Source organism: Onychomys torridus, chromosome 4 (assembly GCF_903995425.1).
Source record: "Onychomys torridus chromosome 4, mOncTor1.1, whole genome shotgun sequence".
NCBI lineage: Eukaryota > Metazoa > Chordata > Mammalia > Rodentia > Cricetidae > Onychomys > Onychomys torridus.
This window is the reverse complement of record NC_050446.1, coordinates 68,266,342-68,288,240: the sequence shown is the minus strand read 5'-3', so window position 1 is coordinate 68,288,240 and position 21,899 is coordinate 68,266,342. Positions and strand designations below refer to the sequence as shown.

The 21,899-nt window shown below is 37.0% G+C and overlaps 1 protein-coding gene across 1 annotated transcript in view; it reads left to right on the top strand.

Moving 5' to 3' along the window:
* The window catches only part of Ckap5 (cytoskeleton associated protein 5), a 98,654-nt gene that overhangs the window by 56,085 nt on the left and 20,670 nt on the right, over positions 1-21,899 (top strand). Inside the window, 17 exon segments of the mRNA XM_036184572.1 lie at positions 2,736-2,825; positions 2,928-3,092; positions 3,935-4,063; positions 5,404-5,586; positions 5,930-6,043; positions 6,274-6,384; positions 7,962-8,054; positions 10,762-10,947; positions 11,582-11,676; positions 14,384-14,441; positions 14,530-14,655; positions 15,637-15,776; positions 16,435-16,609; positions 17,637-17,750; positions 19,284-19,412; positions 20,274-20,468; positions 21,024-21,159. Coding sequence (XP_036040465.1) covers positions 2,736-2,825; positions 2,928-3,092; positions 3,935-4,063; positions 5,404-5,586; positions 5,930-6,043; positions 6,274-6,384; positions 7,962-8,054; positions 10,762-10,947; positions 11,582-11,676; positions 14,384-14,441; positions 14,530-14,655; positions 15,637-15,776; positions 16,435-16,609; positions 17,637-17,750; positions 19,284-19,412; positions 20,274-20,468; positions 21,024-21,159 — 2,239 coding nt within the window.

The window sequence follows — 21,899 nt, the reverse complement described above, 5'->3', positions numbered from 1 at the left end:
GCTTGAGGTTAGGGATGGTGATGCCTCCAGGGGTTGCTTTATTATACAGAATTCTTTTAGCTATCCTGGGTTTTTTGTTTTTCCATTTGAAGTTGGATATTGTTCTTTCCAAGTCTGTGAAGAGTTGTGTTGGGATTTTGATGGGGATTGCATTGAATCTGTAGATTGCTTTTGGTAAGATTGCCATTTTTACTATGTTAATCCTACCTATCCATGAGCATGGGAGATCTTTCCATTTTCTGATATCTTCTTCAATTTCTTTCTTCAGAGACTTAAGTTCTTATCATACACTTGTTTAGTTAGTATTACCCCAAGGTGTTTTATATTATTTGTGGCTATTGTAAAGGGTGATGTTTCTCTGATTTCTTTCTCAGCCCTTTTATCATTTGGGCTACTTTTTAGATTATGGATTAGCCTATAGAAAAATGTCTGCTGTAAATCAGTGAAGGGAAAGATGAATAGGAATCTCACTTATACAACTTAAGTAAAACATAGCTCTCTGAACAGATGAAGATAGTGAAGATAGGTCCCTTCTGTATCCCAGAATCTAATCAATTTTTTTTTAATATATAATTCAGCTATCATTTGGCTTAAAAAGGCTTATTGGGAAATGTTATCATTTGTCCTATTTTCTATAGAGAAATTTTTTTGTTTGTTTTTGAGACTGGGTTTCTCTGTGTAGCTTTGCACCTTTCCTGGAACTCACAGAGATCCGCCTGCCTTTGCCTCCCGAGTGCTGGGATTAAGGGCATGCACCACCACCTCCCGGCTCAGAGAAAATATTTTACTGTTAAAATAACCCTGGACTTTTAAATTATAACCTGTTTTTATGTTCAGGCTATCTGAGTATTATTTCTCCTGCAGTTGTACATCAAATGTTTTTACTTTTAAAAAAACAAAAAAGGCAAACACTATAGAATTGTATTACATGAAATATATAGAATATACAAATTCATAGAGACAGAAAGATTAGACATTAGCTCAAGACAGAGAAGAAAGGAATATAGAGCAATGATTACTAAGTACAGAATTTCTGTCTTGTGTGACGGAAAAGCCCCACAAATGGACAGTAGCATCAGGACATAGTATCATGAATGTAGTAAATCAATACAATTAATGTTATTAATGAATATCATAAATATAATTATTGAATGAAAAAAAAGAAGTCATACACTTGGCCTAAAGTACTTATTTGATTTGTTTGCTTATTATCTTATTAATTAATACCTCTCTTAAAACTATGAAATACATCAAGTTAAAATAAAATTGTAAAAGCTACAGGATTGTGCATTATAATTCACTAGTGGAACATCTTAGCATGCATAAGATCCTGGGTTATCTTTCCAACCACTTTGACCCAAGGGGGGAGAAGTTTTTAATAACTGTATAGGAATGAAAATGGGAATAGGAAAAGCAAAGTAAAACTATAAGTGAAGATAACACATGAAATATGTTTCATAGTTTTTTCCTATTTAAAAAATGATATACTTGAAACATTTTATATAGGTTATACTATGTACATGATGTCTCAGCCTAACTTATTCTAGGGAAATTGTAATGCATTTGTCAATATATTTTCTTTGTATAAGTGAGGTAGCAATCAAGCTACTAATAGAGTTAATAAATTGAGATGTTTTCCTTAACTGTGGCAGGTAATGGTTGCCTCTAAATTTGGTCTGAATTATATAGAATGAGTTATCATTCTGAAAAATCAGCATTTGTCAGTTTTATTGTTAACCACCTGCCACTGCTTCCTCCGAGTGATTAAAAGCATGTACTACAACACTTGGCTGAGATATGGGTGTGCTTTTGATAAGTTTTGTGTTAGTTATTGGGATATTTTATACAAAAATAGTTTTAACATAGAACACTGCTTTGGGGAGTAGAGAGGATTCAGCACATGTTTTGTTTGTATATTCCTAGCTGTCCTGAAGCTGGCTGTGTAGACCAGGGTGACCTTGAATTCAGAGTTCCACCTGTCTCTGCCTCCAGAGTGCTGGTATTTCTGCCGCCTGGCAAACTACTTTTAAAATTGATGTTAATTTGCTCAGGGATGGTTGAGTGATTACTTTAGTTCAGCTTGTTACTGGTTCTAGTTAACTTACTATTAAGCCTAATTTGGATTTTTTTCTTTAAAATTATATACTATTCATTTAGAAGTTAAGAACACTTCATAACTCCTTTGGGGAATGTTCTGTATAAATAGAAACATAGTATGTATGATTATTCATGACTGGTTTCCTTTCACTTAGCTTAATTTTGACAGTTTTGATCAGCCATACTATAGTGTGTGTGTCAGTACTTCATTCTTTTTTGGTGGGGATTAGGGGGTGGTGTTTGGTTGTTTGGGACAGGGTTTCTCTCTGTAACAGTCCTGGAACTACTTTGTAGATGAGATTGTCCTTGAACTCACAGAGATCCACCTGCCTCTGCCACCTGAGTGCTAGGTTGTACCATCATGCCTAGCCATTCTTGCTTTTTTTAATTAATTTTTTTTTATTGTATGAATGTTTTGCCTGTGTATATATTTGTACACCACATGTGTACCTAGTACCAGGTCAAAAGAAGGCATTGGATCTCCTAGAACTGGAGTTAGGAATGATGTGGGTATGGGGAACCAAACCTGGGTCCTGAACATGAACAGCATCTGTTCTTAACTGCTGAACTAGCTCTCCAGACCCAACAATATTCATTCACATGTGTCAGAGTATTTTTCTTGCTGTTCACTTTTACAGGTTGTACCAACAATTTTGGAAAAATTCAAAGAAAAGAAGCCTCAAGTGGTGCAAGCCCTGCAGGAGGCAATCGATGCAATCTTCCTCACTGTAAGTTATAGCATAAAACTTAGCGTTTTGTCTTAATAAATGTCACTATAATGATTTGACTATTTATGGTTGAAAAAAGCTCATTGACATTTTCTTCTACAGACCACACTACAGAACATCAGTGAGGATGTTTTAGCAGTAATGGATAATAAAAACCCAACCATCAAGCAGCAGACATCACTTTTTATTGCAAGAAGCTTCCGTCACTGCACTGCTTCGACTTTGCCGAAGAGTTTACTAAAGCCCTTTTGTGCTGCTCTACTTAAGGTAATTGGGGGTAGTTTCTACATTTTTTCCTACTAGTTTTATGCAATGACTTCTTGACTTTATGGAGATTGTCATCTTTTAAGGAGCAGACACTCTGAACCCAAACTTTTGTAACTCTCTTGGTCTACTTTTGAAGGACGACAAGTTAGCCAAACTTAAGTGTCAGACTGAAGTGCTTGAGGGTCATTGGAAATGGGGCATTTCAGATAGAATGTAAAGAGGAAAAGAAAGCGTTTAAGGGCTAGCAGGCTGATAGTTCAGAGGCCATGGAAGCAACCTGAGTTAATTCCCCAAATCACCTTTAAAGGCAGAGGGAGAGAACCAATTCCATGAAGTTGTCTTCTCATCTCCACATGTGCTGTCATCATACACACGTGAACACACACACACACACACGCACACACATTGGGTGGGTGTGATTTTTATTTTTCCAGCTTTTACAGGGGCTAGAGAAATGGCTCAGCAGTGTAAAGAATCCAGGTTTGGTTCTTGGCACATGGTGGTTCACAACCATCTGTTCTAGGAGCTCCAACTCCTTCTTGTGACCCCTGTTGGCACCAAGCATGCACATGGTACATATACATACATGCAGACAAAATATGCATACACATCAAAGAAAATAAATTCTATTAAAAAGTGACATTTACATGGTGAATAGATTAACTAAAGAGCTCTTCAACCTAGAAAGAATAGTGAAACATTAACTGTTAATTGGCAAAAGAAAAGCTACAATTAACTTCAGTAAATTGTAAAGGAAAAATTCTTATCCAGCAACTGTTGTTGAGAATAAAATTAGTAGTGACTAGAGTTGTTTGTATTAAATATCATTTACTTCTGTGTAGCACATCAATGATTCTGCTCCTGAGGTCAGAGATGCTGCATTTGAAGCACTGGGCACTGCTTTGAAGGTGGTTGGTGAGAAAGCGGTAAACCCATTCCTAGCTGATGTTGACAAACTCAAACTTGACAAGGTAGGTTAGTAATAGTCTCGTCTCTGTGCATTACTGTTTACAAACCTACCCTCTCTGTTGAACTACTGGCTACTGATAGATTCTGAAGGAGGAGAAGACATTATCTTCAGTTCAGCCCACCATGCTGGAGAGTTCCATACCCATAGTCACACAGATGGCCCTGGTTAAACTCAGTGGGTCAAAGAACAATACAAAAACGCATGAATGTTGGAAAAGGAATTGTATGAAGGGTGTGAGTAATAGGGATGAGAGAGTTATGGGTAGATAAATGTGCCAGGAATTAGAATGCATTGTGTGTGTGTGTGTGTGTGTGTGTGTGTGTGTGTGTGTGTGTTTGTTATCAAAAAAATGAACTTAATAGAAGATAAAAAATAAAATTTCAGAGTACTTATACCTTTTTGATAAAATTTTTTTTAGTTGCCAGCTTTTCTTTCTTTTTTCTTTTTCTTTTTCTTTCCATATTTTACAAAACTATTTTAAGCCAGGGTTTCTCTGTGTAGCCCTAGCTGTTCTGGAACTCAATCTATAGACAATGCTGGCCTCAAACTCAAAGATCCATATGCTTCTGCCTCCCGAGTACTAGAATTAAAAGCGTGTGCCACCATGTCTGACTTTTTGTTGTTGTTTTTGTTTTTTCAAGACAGGGTTTTTCTGTGTGGTTGTGGTGCCTGTCCTGGATCTCGATTTGTAGACCAAGCTGGCCTTGAACTCACAGAGATCTGCCTGGCTCTGCCTCCTGAGTGCTGGGATTAAAGTTGTGTGCCACCATGTCTGACTCTTATTGCCAGTTTCTGGAGGAAAAAAATAGTTGCAAATATGTGCATGCATTTGAAATCAGTTTTGGAGGATGCTCTCTGGGCATTTTTTGTTACCAATTTTGTCTTTTGTGTATTACTAAAAAAGAAAACACTGATAATCAACTCAGTGTTATTTCATTCTCTAATATAGTTCAGAACAAACTTTGCAAACTTTTGCTTGTTGAAATTTTAATCTAAGCTGCAGTGATACAATAGTAGAAAAAACACCTTTCAAATTATAACCAAACCAAAGCTGAGTAACCAATCTTTAGAAGATGTAGTATAGAAATGTACTTTCCTAAATACAGATGTCTTTCATCAAAATTATGTCTGTTACAGGTATTTATGTAATTTTAATTTGTGAAGAAATAAAACATAAGTCATATGCAGTGCCAAGTATGTCACATATTAGAATTACAAGAAAAAGACAGTTTTCTTCTGAATTCTTTTGTATAGTTGTGACTTAATGACTTCTAGGTAATAATGTAATGGTTGTGTTTCAAAGTTATTTGAACATAGTAATGTACATATTGCTTTCTTTAGATCAAAGAATGCTCAGAAAAAGTAGAGCTGGTTCATGGTAAGAAAGCTGGTTCTGCAGCTGAAAAGAAGGACTGCAAGCCTGCACCTGGAAGGGCTGCTCCATCTGGGGCTGCAGGGGACAAAGACACGAAGGACGTTTCAGTACCCAAACCAGGACCATTAAAGAAAGCACCTACTACTAAGGTTAATAGATTTTGTGACAAGGTCTGACTCTAATCCATGCAAATGCTTTTAACCACCAAGTCATCTCTCTAGCCAGGCCCCAGTTCATCCTTTTTATTTTGTTTGTTTTATTAACTCATTTTGAATTAGAGGTTTTTAATAGGCAACCTGAAGATCAGCCAGGTAGTCCATAGATGATGGTCTTTAGGTCTCTCTGTGTTTGATATTTGGTAAATTCTGTAGACAATAAAACATTTTTGTGGTGATCTCATGTTAATAAAATTTTTAAGAGTCAAAAAATGTATAAACAAAAACTACTTTTATAAAATTTCAAGTAGTTTATGGTTTTAAATTTTTCTTTTAGGCTGGTGGACCTCCGAAGAAAGGCAAAGCAACTGCACCAGGAGGTTCCGCAAATGCTGGAACAAAGACTAAGAAGGGATTGGAGACTAAAGAAGTAGTTGAGCCAGAACTCTCCGTGAGTAGTGCACACGAGAACCCGAGACACTTAGACTGGGAGGGAATTGCTGAATTCTTTAACGTTCAGTAAATTGATGGATACTTCCTTGAACAGAATTTTCTATATGAAAGAAGACTCAGATGCTGTGGTGTACCCGTAGGGGTATTTTAGTTTTGGCTGAGTAACTTTTGTATTCATACCATTTGTTTCTTTAAATAGTTTCTCATTATGACGTTGCCATCTTACAGATTGAAGTATGTGAAGAAAAGGCTTCAGCTGTTCTTCCCCCAACCTGTATTCAGCTTCTAGACAGTAGTAACTGGAAGGAAAGGCTAGCCTGTATGGAAGAATTCCAAAAGGTACATGTACAAGGATGAAGTAGAGTGTAAAATTTAGATTATGTGGAAGCAATAATAGTGCCAAATTAAGCGTTTGTCTTAATTGCTATGTGTTATAATGAGTAAATGTTTCATAGTATAAACTTAAGGTGAGGTTGGACTTTTTTGTTGTTTTGTATCTTTCAACACTCTCATTCTGACTTCTCTAAGCTCAAAACGTTACTTTTTCAAGAAAATTGGGTTCTTACTGTAAATCATAAGACTTAGATGAACTTTTCAGTTATTCACTTTAAATGTAGTAAGCAAATAGAGCTTGCCACTTAAAATCTGTCAACAGTCTTTGACTATTTCAGGGCTTCCTCCTTTGCCGTCATGATTTATTGATGGAAAACACAATATATATTGGTATGAAGAGCTGTCCACACTTTTGAAATTGTATAGTCAGGGTTCTTTAGGGGAACAGAACTGCATTCACACACACAGGGGATTTATTAGAGTAGCTTACCAGCTGTGGTCCAGCTAGTCCAACAGTATCTACCAACGGAAAGTCTAGAGTCTAGAAATCTAGTAGTTGTTGAATACAAAAGGCTGGATATCTTAGCTGGTCTTCACTATATGCTGGAATCTTGAAGAAATAGACTCTAATGCTAGTGAATGAGTGAATATGACAATGAGAATAAGGGCAAGCAGGCCAAGAACAAAAGCTTCCATCTTCTATGTCCTTTATATAGGTAGCCAGCAGAGTGTGTGGCCCAGATTAAAGCTGGAGCTTTCCATGTCAAAAGATCTGGATTAAAGGGAGTCTACCCATTTAAAATGATTTGATTAAGAAAAATCCATCACACTATTTAGTGAGATGCTGTTTCAAAAAATTTAAGCCAGGTGTAAGCCTTTAATCCCTGTACTCAGAGGGCAGAGGCAGATGGATCGCTTTGAGTTTGAGGTCTACACAGTATGTTTCAGGACAGCCAGGGCTTTGTACAGAGACCCTGTTTAAAAAAAAAAAAAAAAAAAAAAAAAAACAAGAAAGAAAGAAAGAGAAAAAAAATTCCTTCACAAATATACATAGCTGCTTGGATTTTAGTTAATTCTAGATGTTGTCAAATTGACAACTGAGAATAGCCATCACAGGAATGATACATGATAGCTCATTCTAGCATATACTGTGATTATGATTCTGTGAGAGACATGTAGAAAAAGGAATTTGAAATTGGAGACAGGAACCTTTAGCCCTACATCTTCCACTCCTATCGTTTAGACATGAACTTGTACAGCTTTGAAATGTAATATTTAATGTCTACCTTATTTCACTGTTTTTAGGAAAATCAAATAAGACAAAAAATATGTATAAGTAGTTAATTACACACACTGGGCAAATGAAAAAAAATTGTGAATTCCTAAAATGGGAATTTAAAAAAAATAATTGATAACAGCCCTTCTACCAAGGAACTGAAACACAGTGGAAGTTAACTAAGCTCCCACTGTAACCCTTCCAGCTCTAGTTCCTTTTCTTTTTCAGAAATAACCGCATACGTGATGTTAGGATCTATCCTTCTCTTGGAACTATAACCCTCTAACTTTCTTGTCTTTCTTTATAGGCTGTTGAACTAATGGAGCGAACTGAAATGCCATGCCAGGCATTAGTGAGGATGCTAGCCAAAAAACCTGGATGGAAAGAAACTAATTTTCAGGTAATTTAAGTTGTACTTTTTGTTTGTTTGTTTTTTGTTTTTCAAGACAGGGTTTCTCTGTAGCTTTGGAGTCTGTCCTGGACTAGCTCTGTAGACCAGGCTGGCCTCAAACTCCCAGAGATCCATCTGCCTCTGCCTCCTGAGTGCTGGGATTACAGGTGTATTCCACCACCGCCCGGCAAGTTGTACATTTAATATCTTTTATTTAAATTATTTCTAGGGGCTGGAGAGATAGATGGCTCAGTGGTTAAGAGCACTGGCTGCACTTCCAGAAGACCCTGGGTTCAATTCCCAGCACCAGCATGGCAGCTCACAACTGTCTGTAACTCCAGTTCCAGGGGATCTGGCACCTTCACACCAATGCACATAAAATATAAAAATTAAAAATTAAAAAAAGTTAAATCATTTCTATCATAGCAATCTATGAGACAAAGTTGTTTAATTAACAGTATTATTACTCTAAAAAATAAGTGTAAATAGATGTTTAGAAAACTGATACTGGTCAGGCATAGTGGCAGATACCTTTAGTCCCCTCACTTGGGAGGCAAAGATAGGCAGATCTTTGTGAGTTAGAGGCCAGCCTGGTTTACAGAGTGAGTTCCAGGACAGCTAGAGTTACGTAGTGAGACCCTGCCTGGAAAAATTAAAAAAAAGATACAGTGGGCAAAAGCACTTGCCATGCAAGCCTGACAACTTGAATTTGATTCTTGGAACCTCTAGTAGAAGAAGAGAACTGATTCCCAAAATTTATGTTCCATGCTCCACATGTACTCCATGACATGCACACACCGTAGTAATAATAAAAAAAAAATTTTTTTTTTTGAGCTGAGGATTGAACCCAGGAGGCAAGCGCTCTAACCACAGAGCTAAATCCCCACCCCTAAAAAAATTTTTTTAAGTGATAACAGGATTTATCACTAGGTGTACATAGAATAAAGCTCATGCTAAATAATCTTAGAATGTATTTTATTTTTGGCATCTTGTTAGTCCTGTGTTTGCTACTCCATGTATCCCCCTCCTTTTTTCCTCTGTATGTTCTGTAGCTCCCTCCCTCTCTGTTATCACCTTAGTATCTTCACAGAAGATGAATATTCTGAAAGATAGGTGAAAGAACACCTTATTTTAGCCAGTATGCTTCTATATTAAATGCATAGCAAGGAATTTTTATTTTGTGTGTGTGTGTGTTTGTGTGTGTGTGTGTGTGTGTGTGTACACGTACGTACACATTCATGTGTGTTCACATACATATGGAGGGTAGAAATCAGTCTTGGATGTCATTTCTTAGGAGCAATCCACTTGGTTCTGAGATAGGGTCTCTCACTGAATAGGCTAAGGTATCTGGCCCCAAACCCCAGCAATCTCATGCCTTTGTCTTCCCATCACTGAGATCATGAGCATTCATGACTACACCAGCCTATTTACATGGGTACTTGGAGTTGTGCAGTTAGCATTTTGCTTACCAACTCAGGCATTTTCCCAACCCTATTTATTTTTTGAGATAAGCTCTTATCATGTACCTCAGACTGGCATTGAAAACTGTTGTTCCCCACCTTAGTTCCTTGAGTGTTGGGATTATATAGGTATGCACTACCACATATGACTTAATGAAAAAAAATTTAATGACTATATTTTATAACAACTTTATTAAGACTGTGTTACTAAGTTTTAAATTAAACAGTGGTAATAGTTCTACAATACTATATTTTGAGCAGTGATCCTCAACCTGTGGGTCATGACCCCTTTGGGAGTGTCAAATGACCCTTTCACAGGGATCAAATATCATATATCCTGCATATCAACTATTTCCATTGTGACTCATACAGTAGCAAAATTACAGTTATGAAGTAGCAATGGAAATGATTTTATGGGGTTGGGGATTTAGCTCAGTGGTAGAGCGTTTGCCTAGCAAGCGCAAGGCCCTGGGTTCGGTCCTCAGCTCCAGTAAAATAATAATAATAATAATAATAATAATTATTATTATTATTATTATTATTTTATGATTGAGGGTCACTAAAACATGAGGAACTGTATTAGAGGGTGTGGAAGCATTAGGAAGGTTGAGAACCTGATTTAGAGTATGCTCATCTTGCTCAAGAGAATTCCGTTTTGAGTAGCAAGCACTCTCCATTATACTCCAGCTCAAATTCTCTGTCATCTATTAATGTATTTTCTGGCTGTATGGGTTCACCCATTCTCTGCACTTCATATCAATGGAGTCATGCCTATGTAATGATTTTCAGGTTCACCTATGCATATTATTGCCATATAACATTCCATTGTATAGATAGACCATTTTTTATTTTCCTTCTCATCAATAGACATATGGGTTATTTGAACTTTTTGGTAATTGTGACTAATGGCTGTTGTGAAAATTCATGTACCAATATTTATGTCTGACCTCCATACTCATCCTGTCTCATGAGTGCCTACATATATATATACAAAGTAAACTAAAAAAGTTTGTAAAAAATTTTTTTAGCTCTTAAATTTTCATATTTTGAAACATTGAGTGGCATGTGTTTTCCCCCCTGTATTTCTTTGTCAGTTAGCTATTATAATAGATAACAAATGATGAAAATAATTTTGATTGTTTAAATTTTTTATTATTATTTGGTTATCCTTACAGATATTACATCTTCACGTTGCTATGTGAGTAACCGAATGTCATTGACTCCCTTATAATGTTCTGATATTTATCCTTGCTCAGGTGATGCAGATGAAGCTTCACATAGTTGCTTTGATCGCCCAGAAGGGAAATTTCTCTAAAACTTGTGCTCAGGTTGTATTAGATGGCCTTGTTGACAAGATTGGAGATGTGAAATGTGGGAACAATGCAAAAGAAGCTATGACAGCAATAGCTGAAGCATGTATGTTGCCGTGGACAGCTGAACAGGTTAGTTTCACAGAGCTCTCTTTCCCTACATTGTCCCAATTTTTTCCCAAATTTTAATTTAGGCCTACCAATTATAGTTAATTCTTAGGTAATGTTGTTTTATGCTGTAAGATTTTTTTGATGCTGTCTTTGAGACAGGTCTCACTATAGTAGTCCTGGCTGCCCTGCAACTTACTATAGAAGATGATGTTAATTTTCTCTTAAGACATTGTAATTCAAAACGATCAATAAATGAAAATTTTCAAGTAGGAATGCTTTTAAAACTTTGTCAACCTCCAAGGCTGGAAAGATGGCTCAGTGGTTAAGAGCACTGGCTGTTCTTCCAGAGGATCTGAGTTCAATTCCCAGCACCCACATGGCAGCTCATAACTGTCTTTAACTCCAGTTCCAGGGCATCTAACATCCTCACACGGACATACGTGCAGGCAAAACATAAAATAAAATAAAAACAAAAATAAATAAAATCATTTAAAAAATCACCTTGTTTTTTAGGATAAATTAAATCTTGTTCATAGATCCATGTAGTTAACACCTGATAAAATTATATTTGATACATATGTGCTTTAGTCATAATTTATTTCCATAAGAAATATGAGAGAAAATGGAGATCTGAGCCGTGTTTTCTTTGTTTCAGGTGATGTCAATGGCCTTCTCACAAAAGAATCCCAAGAATCAGTCAGAAACTCTAAATTGGTTATCAAATGCAATAAAAGAATTTGGTTTTTCTGGGTAAGTCAGGGAAAAAAAATGGAATATAATTAAATATTTTGCTAAGTCTCTGATGTTAATTTGTTTTCACTATCTCTGCTTATTTCTGAAGAATTGAAATTGGTTGTCTAATTTACATAAAAGAAAAGCACATTTGTTCTGAAAGGTCTGTATTGACTTGTATTCTACATTTTAATATCTAGTAAAAGTAGAGTTATTTTATATATATGTATATATACATATATATTAATGTGTGTAAATATGTATATATACACATTTAAAAACTAGTTAGGATTGTGTGTCTGTCTATCTTGTGGGAGGTGCAGGTGGCATATGCCACGAAGTACATATGACAGTCTAAAGACTAGTTTTGAGAATTAGTCTGTCCTTCTACCATGTGAGTCGTGGGAACTCAGACTCAAATCCTTAGGCTTGGTGGCAGAGACCTATACTCACTAAGCCATTTAGCTATCCCCTATGCCCTGCCTTTCTAAAGGTTCTGGAGATTGCACCCAAGCCCTTGAACATGTTAGCCAATGCTCTGTCACAGAACCACATGTCCAGTCCCCACAAAGAGAGATCTCATAAGTTTTTTTTCCCTTAATTTGTTAATAGCTGTTGCACAGAAAAGCTTATTCCAAGTACTTCTAATTAGATACATTTCCAAATTGCTACATAGTTGTTTAGTGCCTGAAAAGGCTCCTTTTTGGATTAAATGCTGTCAGAATTCCTACAATAAAAATTTTTAATTGTTTTAAGCACCCTGCCATTTTTACATGAATATAGTTGTTCATTATTTTTTAATTATATTTAGACCCACCAATTATACTTCTTGTGTGGGGAGTTGGGTGTGCATGCACATTCAGGTGTACATGCCACAAGACACACATACGGTTAAATAATAACTTGGAGAAATTGGTTCTTTCCTTCCACCATGTGGCTGCTGGGTATTATTCATGTCACCAACCTTGATGGCAAACACCTTTATCCTCCAAGCCATCTCACTGGGCCCACAGCTGTTCATTTTGTTGCCTTGAGTGGTCTCAGATTCCTGGAAATAGTTAACCCTTCCTGTGCTGGAACTGTCAGTGTGTACTAGTTATCTGGGCACTTTTTAGAGTAGTTTTCATATGGCAGTATGTTGTCTCTGCTCTGCAGATGACGAAATTAAAGCACAGAAAGCTTCACATCATAGCTAGGAAAGTGCCAATGCCAGGCTTGAATCCAGGCATTCCGGGTTAAGGAAAAGGATATAGATGCTATTATATTGTGTTGTTGTCTCTGTGCCTTGTTTTGGGGTGTTTAGTTGTCTGTTTATTTGATGTAACTACCACTTATTAGCTTACAAAATGCTGCAGTAAGGGCCAGGGATGGTGGCATACATCTTTAATGCTAGCAACACAAAAAATCAGAAGCAGAGGCAGGCAGAATCACTGTGAGTTCAAGTCCAACCAGGACTACATAGTGAGACCCTGTCTTAAAAATAAGTAACAATAGTGACTAGTATATGCTTTTCAGAGTATAGCTGAAGTAAAATGTGATTAGAGAGTGGTAGGAAATAAGCCTGGACAAAGAAAGAGCAAGTCTCTAGGGCCTCAACATTTTGAATAAATTGGTAAAACATAGAAGCATTTTTAAGCAGGGCTAGAATGTAATTTTGTGGTAGAACTCTTGCCTAGAATGTATGAGGTTCTGTGTTCATTGATGAGAACTACAAAAATTTGGATGAAGAAAGCTTTGGTAGAAGAGTAACTGAAGTCAAAAGGCAGATAATGCTGTCAAGAAATAGCTGTTTGCAAGCCAGGCATGGTAGCACATGCCTTTAATTCCAGTACTCAAAGGTAAAGGCAAGTGGACCTCTGTTAGAGAGGCTAGCCTGGTCCAGGACAGCCAGGCTACACAGAGAAACCCTGTCTGGAAAAGAAAAGAAATGGTTGTTTGCATATAGATTATAGGAGTGGAAGTACTATATTTAGAATATATTTTGAAAGTAGAACTGTGTAGGATATTGAATCAGAATGATTCTGGAGTCAAGGATGGCCTGAAGAGCTGAAAGAGTAAATATGGATCTGAAATGAGTTACAGAAGACTGGAAGGCACAAGTTTGGGAGTTGGTATGTATGTAGGATGTCTGCTAGACATAGAAATTGAAATGTGACAGAGGCATATGTGTTTATGAATCTAGAGTTCTGGAGAGAGTTTAATACTGGATGTAGGATACCAGTGTCAGATGGTTTAGCAGGTAAGTCCTGGTGGCTTTAGTTCAGTTCTTGGAACCCACATAAAGATGCAAGGAAAAACTTTGCAAGGTGGCCCTCTGGCCTGGAAATATGACACAGTAATTAAAGAGCACTCAGTGTTCTTCCAGAGGACCTGAATTCATTCCCTAGCACTCGTGCTGGGCAACTCACAGCTGTCTGTAACTCCAGTTCCAGGTGATCCAACAAAGTTCTCATCTGACCCTGCAAGTGATCAGTGTGTGCACGTACATTGATGGTAAATCTTAAAAAAAAAATTTAAGTTTTAAGAGTGGATTTTGGACTCTTAATTAAGCATAGTAGGATTAATCAATATATAGTTAGTATTTAAAGCTCACTTTAAATTTAGGAAAGAGGATACCTGAGGACTCTTCCAATAGGAGACAATCCTTAAGTCTGGTTTTGTAAATTCTTAAATATTTCAAAGATTTCATTTATTATCAGTTCTAAATACTTTGGTTTTTTTCTAGGTTGAATGTGAAAGCTTTCATTAGCAATGTGAAGACTGCTCTTGCTGCAACAAATCCAGTGAGTACACCCCAGCATGTGTGGAAGCACTATAGCCACTTTATGGTTCTGCACTGATTTGGAAAGTTCTTACTATTTTCTCTGATAGGCTGTGAGGACTTCTGCCATTACCTTGCTTGGCGTGATGTATCTATATGTTGGTCCTTCTTTGAGAATGTTCTTTGAGGATGAGAAGCCTGCCCTTCTATCCCAGATAGATGCAGAGTTTGAAAAGGTAAAGGTTCTAAAAATGGTACAGTCTATGGGCGGTCTTGAGAATGTCACATTACTTAAGACTAAATTTTTAATCAAGTTTAATGGCATGCATACACATATAATTCCAGCACTCTGAGCTTGGAAGACCATGAATTATTTCAGAGTCAGTCTAGGCTACAATAACATTCAAGATAAGTACATTAAATTTTTAAAAAATTAAAAAAAAGTAGAGTAGCTCTAGTTGGTCTGGAAATTGCAATATAGACTAGGCTGGCCTCAAATTTGTAGCAGTCCTCCTGACTTGGCCTCTTGAATACTAGGATTATAGGGATACACTATCACATTTGACCAAAGTGCAACTTTAATATATTCTTTTTTAATTAAAAATGCAACAACAACAGCAACATAAACCCAGGTTTTCTTGAGTAGCTTTCTGACTGAATATGCTAAGTGTTCACAGCTTACTTTCTTTTGTTTTGGAGACACAAGTCAAAAGACAACCTAGTGATTCAGAAGTCAAGTTCTAATAGTTTTCATAAAAATAATTAGCTATTTTGTCTCAAAATTAGGATCTCGCTAGCAATTAAAGTATGTTTTGCAATTTTGTATATAAATATTTTATGAGTTAGGAATGAAGTTCAGTGGTTGAACAGTTACTAGCATTCATAAGGTCCTGGATTCTATCTTCAGTATAGCCATACAAAAACAAGTAGTATGAAAGAACGAAAGCCTTTTTTAAGGTTTTATTTATTTTAGGTATATGAGTACTCTCTCTGCATGTATGCCTTTGTTCTAGAACAAGGTATCAGATCCCACTGTAGATAGTAATCAGCTGCCATGTGGTTGCTGGGAATTGAACTCAGGACTTCTGGAAGAGTAACCAGTGCTCTTAACCTCTGAGCCATCTCCTCAGCCCGAGAAGGAGAAGATTTGACATAGGCACCTAGTCTATTTGCTGTCATTTTTCTTCAGGTTCATTAGATTACTCATTTGTGTGTAGATGCAGGGACAAAGCCCACCCACTCCAACCAGAGGAATTTCCAAGCATAGCACAAGTGGTACAGATGAAGGAGAAGAAGGAGATGAACCAGATGATGGGGGCAATGATGTTGTTGATCTTTTGCCAAGGATAGAGATCAGGTAGGTTTTACCCTAAGAAATTATTTTATTCTTTTTTTTGTTTTTTCGAGACAGGGTTTCTCTGTATAGCTTTGTGCCTTTTTCCTGGAACTCACTTGGTAGCCCAGGCTGGCCTTGAACTCACAGAGATCCACCTGGCTCTGCCTCCTGAGTGCTGGGATTAAAGGTGTGCGCTACCACCATCTGGCTATTTTATTCTTTATACTGTTTTGGTGTTTGAGTTTAGGTTTTTGTTTGTTTGTTCTTTATTGTTTTTTGTTTTCAAGACAAGGTCTTGCTGTCTAGCTCGCTTATGTAGACCTCATATGTAAACTCACAAGCTAGACCAGGCCTCAAACTCAAAAGAGATCTTACTGCCTTTGCCTCCAGAGTGCTGGGATTAAAACCATGTAAGTATGTGCCTTAGTTTGTTGTTTTACTTTGTTTGGGCTTTTTTTTTTTTTTTTTTTTTAAAGACAAGTTCTCACGCTATAAAGAGGCTGGCCTTGACCCCACTGTTTTCCTGCCTTAGCTTCCTAAGTACTAAGATTGTACTTGGGCACTAGTATATCCAGATTCATCATACTAAAATCTTAACCTTTTTTTAATTTATAAAGGGAGGTTTGGTGACATTATCTTTTAGGAGTCTAGAATTAAAATTATGCCTTCTGTTTTTCAGTGACAAAATTACTTCAGAGTTGGTGTCTAAAATTGGTGACAAGAATTGGAAGATCAGGAAGGAAGGCCTAGATGAAGTGGCAGGTATTATCAATGAAGCAAAATTTATCCAACCAAATATAGGTGAACTTCCAACTGCCTTGAAGGGTCGACTCAATGATTCAAATAAAATCTTGGTACGTGGACCATGTGCCTTTTCTCTTTCTTCCCCTCCCCTGCTGCTATAAAAGGTTCATTTTCATTGTGGCTTTTACTAGCAAATGTGAGTGGTCATGTTATTTGCTTTGATCTACAAAAAGATTACTTATATTTTTTAAATGTGTCTCAAGATACACAAATTTAGTAATTAAATTCTCTTAAATATTACAGTCCAATACTAAATACATCTGTATGGAAATATGTTATTTTTAATATATGTAAGTATGCCTAGTCACACATTTTTTGTTTATATTTTAAGATCGAGATTCACTGTGTAGTCCAGGCTGGCCTTGAACTCACTATGTCTCCCAAGTTACTCTCAAATCAAGCAATTCTCCTGTATCATGCCTTCCCAGTACTAGGATGATAGATATGCATCACCATGATTTGTTTAATTTTAATTTTACAAAAAGCATTTATTTGTGTTTATTTGGATGAAAGAGGATGATATAGAGGTCAAAGAACAGCTTGCAGGTGTCAGTTCTCTCGTTCCATGATACCAAGGTTCTGGGATTGAACTCAGAGTGTCAGCTGTGATGGCAGTACCTTTACCCACCATTCCATTTTGTTTGCCCTAATTTCTATATTTTCAATTTTTTTTTGTCAGTATCTTTTAAACTATAGAATAAAATTCTAGTACCGTAGTTTTTTGAAAAATTTTTATTTTTTGCTAAGCATAATAGAGCATTCCTTTAGTTCCAGCACTCAAGAGACAGACACAGGTAGATCTCTGAGTTCCAGACCACCCTGGCTAGCCATTGTTACATAGTGAGACTCTATTTATAAAAATTTAAAAAAAAATTTTTTTTTGTCTGTATGTGTTTTGAGTGTACATTTGTGCATACAAGTGCAATGTCCAATAAGAGGCTAAAAAATTATTCATAATCCAATTAGATTTGTGCTACAATAAGTAGTCCAGAAGCCTGTAATATTGACCATATAACAGCATTTGTAAAACTTTAAGTTGGATTACAGTTTGAACCTGTGTGGATCTTTCTACTTCAGGTGCAACAGACATTGAGTATCCTTCAGCAACTGGCAGTAGCCATGGGGCCGAACATTAAGCAACACGTAAAGAACTTAGGCATCCCTATCATTACTGTCCTTGGTGATAGCAAGGTAAGTCTCCTTCTATCATCCTTCCATTCTGTAATAAGCCAGCCACATTCTGGAGATAGTTCTCTCATTCAGAGGACATGTAATTGCTTAAAAATTTAAAAAGATGATAATATTAGAAGAAAAACAGTAAACATGCTTACCTTCCAGGCAGAGTTTATGTGATGACTAGATGTATCATTATTTAGGTTTGTGATCCTTAAATAGTTATGTCCTTAGGTTTAGTTTTTTATGAAATTTCTTTCCTATAGAATTGAAGTACATTTTATTAATTGATGTTTGATTAATTAGTTGAAACATTTTTATTAAAATAATTTTGACATGCCTGTTTTATATTGTATACATTCAATATGTGATTGCTATTTATGATTATGACATCATTAAGGTTTTGTTTGGGGTATTTTTGTTTTATTTTGTATTTTTGTTCTTGAGACAGGGTCTCTTTATGTATCGCTGGCTGTCCTAGAACTCTCTATGTAGACCAGGTTCACCTCAAATTTACAGAGTCTCCTGCCTCTGTTTCCCAAGTGCTAGGATTAAAGGTGTATATCACCACACCTGGCTTAAAGTTTTGATACAATGAATAAGTATTTGAGCTTTGGATCTTGAAGTAATTTTCTATGTCCTTCCCACCCCTGAACTACTGCAGCATGCACTTCCAGTACTTCAGGAAGCTGGTTATGATTCCACAGTATTAGAAGTCATTGAAGTATCATTGAATGCTGCAAGGGGGTTTTTGTTTTGGGGTTTTTTTTTAGCCCTAGGATAAATATTTTAATAAATATTTTATTTTGTGTAATTCATTTACTTTGAGAAATTGGATTTTTTTTCAGTTTATAAATCTATCCTATGATTGCAAGTCAGTATTAAAACATAAATATTCAAATTGTTAGCCTAATTTTTTTTTTTTCTTTTTGGCTTTTTTGAGACAGGATTTCTTTCTGTAGATTTGGTGCCTGTCCTGTAGACCAGACTGGCCTTGAACTCACAGACATCCGCCTGGCTCTTCCTCCTAAGTGCTGGGATTAAAGGGATGCGCCACCACGGCCGAGCTTGTTAGCCTAATTCTTAACAATTTGAAGTCTCTTACATAGAATTCCATTCTTTAGCAGATAGGATATAAAAGCTCCCATAGATTCAGAAAGTAAAATAGGTTTATTATTCTTCCATAATATAAGTGGTGGCGGCACATGCCTTTAATCCCAGCACCCTGGTGGCAGAGGCAGGCCTGGTCTACAGAGTGAGTTCCAGGACAGCCAAAGCTACACAGAACAACCCCTGTCTCAGAAAACCAAAAAGAAAAAAAATTTTTTTTGCTCAGATTATTATTTTGCCTAACAGAATGTAGGATATTTTTCTTCCAATTTTGTGTTTTATATTTCCACCTTCTTTTGAAGTCTTCAGTACAACCACAGCACTAGTTTCTGTTTCAGAGAAGATGGTTCAAGTATGTACATGATGGGACTTTAGAAAACATTGTTCAGTCTTCCCTCCAAACTGCACTTGATATTTTTGTCAATTCTGTTCTCACTTCAGAACAATGTTCGAGCTGCCGCCCTAGCAACTGTGAATGCATGGGCAGAACAGACTGGTATGAAGGAGTGGCTGGAGGGAGAAGATCTTTCTGAAGAACTCAAAAAAGAAAATCCCTTCTTGAGGCAAGAGGTTAGTACCATAAGTAAACCACAGTATTTTACTCATACCTTTTACCTCCTTAGATCGCCTCCACAGTAACTGTGTATTCATGGTTAAACCTGTTTTAGGGGAGGGGGGAGTTTAAGACAGGGTCTCTCTATGTAGCCCTGGCTGTCTTGGAACTATGTAGACCAGCCTGGCCTTGAACTCAAGAGTTCTGCCTGCCTCCTCTGCCCTTTTGGTATTAAATGTATGTGCCACCATGCCCAACTTAACAAACTTTATTTTAAAGTCAAGAATGGTGGGTTACTCCTGTAGTCCTGGTACTTATGAGGCTAAGGCAAGGTGATCAGCACAGATTTGAGGCCAGATTGTTCTACATAATGAATTCCAGGCTAACATGGGCTACCATATGAGGACCCGTCTCCAGTAAATGGATGGATGGATGGATGGATGGATGGATGGATGGATGGATGGATGGATGAAAACTTGATGCATAAACTTATTATCAAAGTAAATAAAGATACCAAATTCCTAGAGCTTTCTGTGTTTGTTTTGTTTTTAATTTATTTTCCTTGTATGTATGTGCACATGTGGAGGCCAGCAGTCACTCTCCCATCTTTTTTTTCCCCAGGAGGCAGGAATCGAGATTGGGTCTGTCTTTGTAGTCTTGGCTGTCCTGGAGCTAGATGTTTAGACCAGGCTGACCTCAAACTCACAGAGATCCACCAGCTCCTGCCTCCTGAGTGCTAAGATTAAAGGCTTGTTCCATTCCTAATACTGAAGAAAAAATAATTCAGTGTATGAGACTAATAAAAATCATTAAGCCTGACATAATAGTAATTATATTATCCACTTACAGTGTTTGACTAGTTTTTTTTCTTTTGGCAGCTTCTGGGCTGGCTGGCTGAGAAACTACCTACCCTTCGTTCCACTCCCACTGACCTTATTCTCTGTGTTCCTCATCTGTACTCTTGTCTGGAAGATCGAAATGGAGATGTGCGAAAGAAGGCCCAAGATGCTTTGCCATTCTTTATGATGCATTTAGGATATGAAAAAATGGCCAAGGCTACTGGGAAACTAAAGGTACTAGTTCTTGTGGCTAGCAGTGTTAAAAGCTATTAAGAAAATATTAAACATTAATTTATATAAGCAGAAGATCATATACCACCTACCATGGGACTCAATCTGAAATTCTTTTTTGTTTGTTTGTTTGTTTGTTTGTTTCAAGACAGGGTTTCTCTGTGTAGCCCTGGCTGTCCTAGATTTCTCTCTGTAGACCAGGCTGGCCTCAAACTCACAGAGATCTGCCCATCTCTGCCTCCCGAGTGCTGGGATTAAAGGCATGCGCCACACTGCTCAGCTTTAATCTGAAATTCTAATGAGAGCAAAAGCAAAATTTCTAGCAGTGTAGCTCTGAAGAGTCTGGTGACTTACAGGAGTGCAAATTATTACCTGCTAGAATGGTAGTTACTTGAAAGTGACTTCATAATGTATGCTACTTTTGTGCTTTGTGCTGACTCCTTTACTTCATTGGTAAATAAAAAGTGGGACCTCAGCTGATTATTTGACAGTAGACCTGTAAGTAATCTCAGTATGAATGCATAGTAATGTCAACTTTGATTTGCTTTGTCTTTCCAGCCAACTTCTAAAGATCAAGTACTGTCCATGCTAGAAAAGGCCAAAGCTAACATGCCATCCAAGCCTGCTGCACCTGCTAAGACAATGTCCAAACCAATGGGAGGGTCAGCTCCAACCAAATTCCAGTCTACACCAGGTAATAACTTTGAAAATAACTTGAAGGAAATCAAAACACAAGTAGCCTGTTAATCTTTGCATTTCATTTTCTCACCTCTTTCTCCAGACGTTTGTCAAGTACTTATGTGAAAATCTGTGCTAAAGGTGTGATTACTCTCAAGAATTATTCCACAGCTATTTTCTGTCATTGGACATTCTAGTCAGGAGTTGGGAACATCTAGCTTAATCTACTTTAACAGCAGAAAACCGGGGAGGTTAGTGATTTTCACAAGGTTAGATAGCCAGTACTTGAATCAGCTTGAAATTCTGCTTCGTCACATGTACCTAGATTGAATCTAGGTCTCATGCTGAACTCTCACTCTACCATTGTTCTATACCCTGAATCAAAAATTAACTTAGAATCCTGGTTGGTTGGTTGGGTGGGTGGGTTGGTTGGTTGGTTGGTTGGTTGGTTGGTTTTATTTTTTTAAGACAGGGTTTCTCTGTGTAGCTTTGGCTGTCCTGAAACTCGATCTGTAGACCAGGCTGGCTCTGAACTCTGCCTCCTTGTTTTTGTTTGTTTGTTTGTTTTGAGGCAGGGTACTCTATATAACCCTTGACTGACCTAAAACTCAGTATGTAAATCCTCATTACTGGGACTAAAGGTGTATGTATGTCACTATGCCCAGAAAAATTTATTTTTCTGATGTGAAAAGTAAATAGCCACTGCTATTCAAATCTGTGTTTTATTTGTTGCCATATGACAAATCATGGGATATT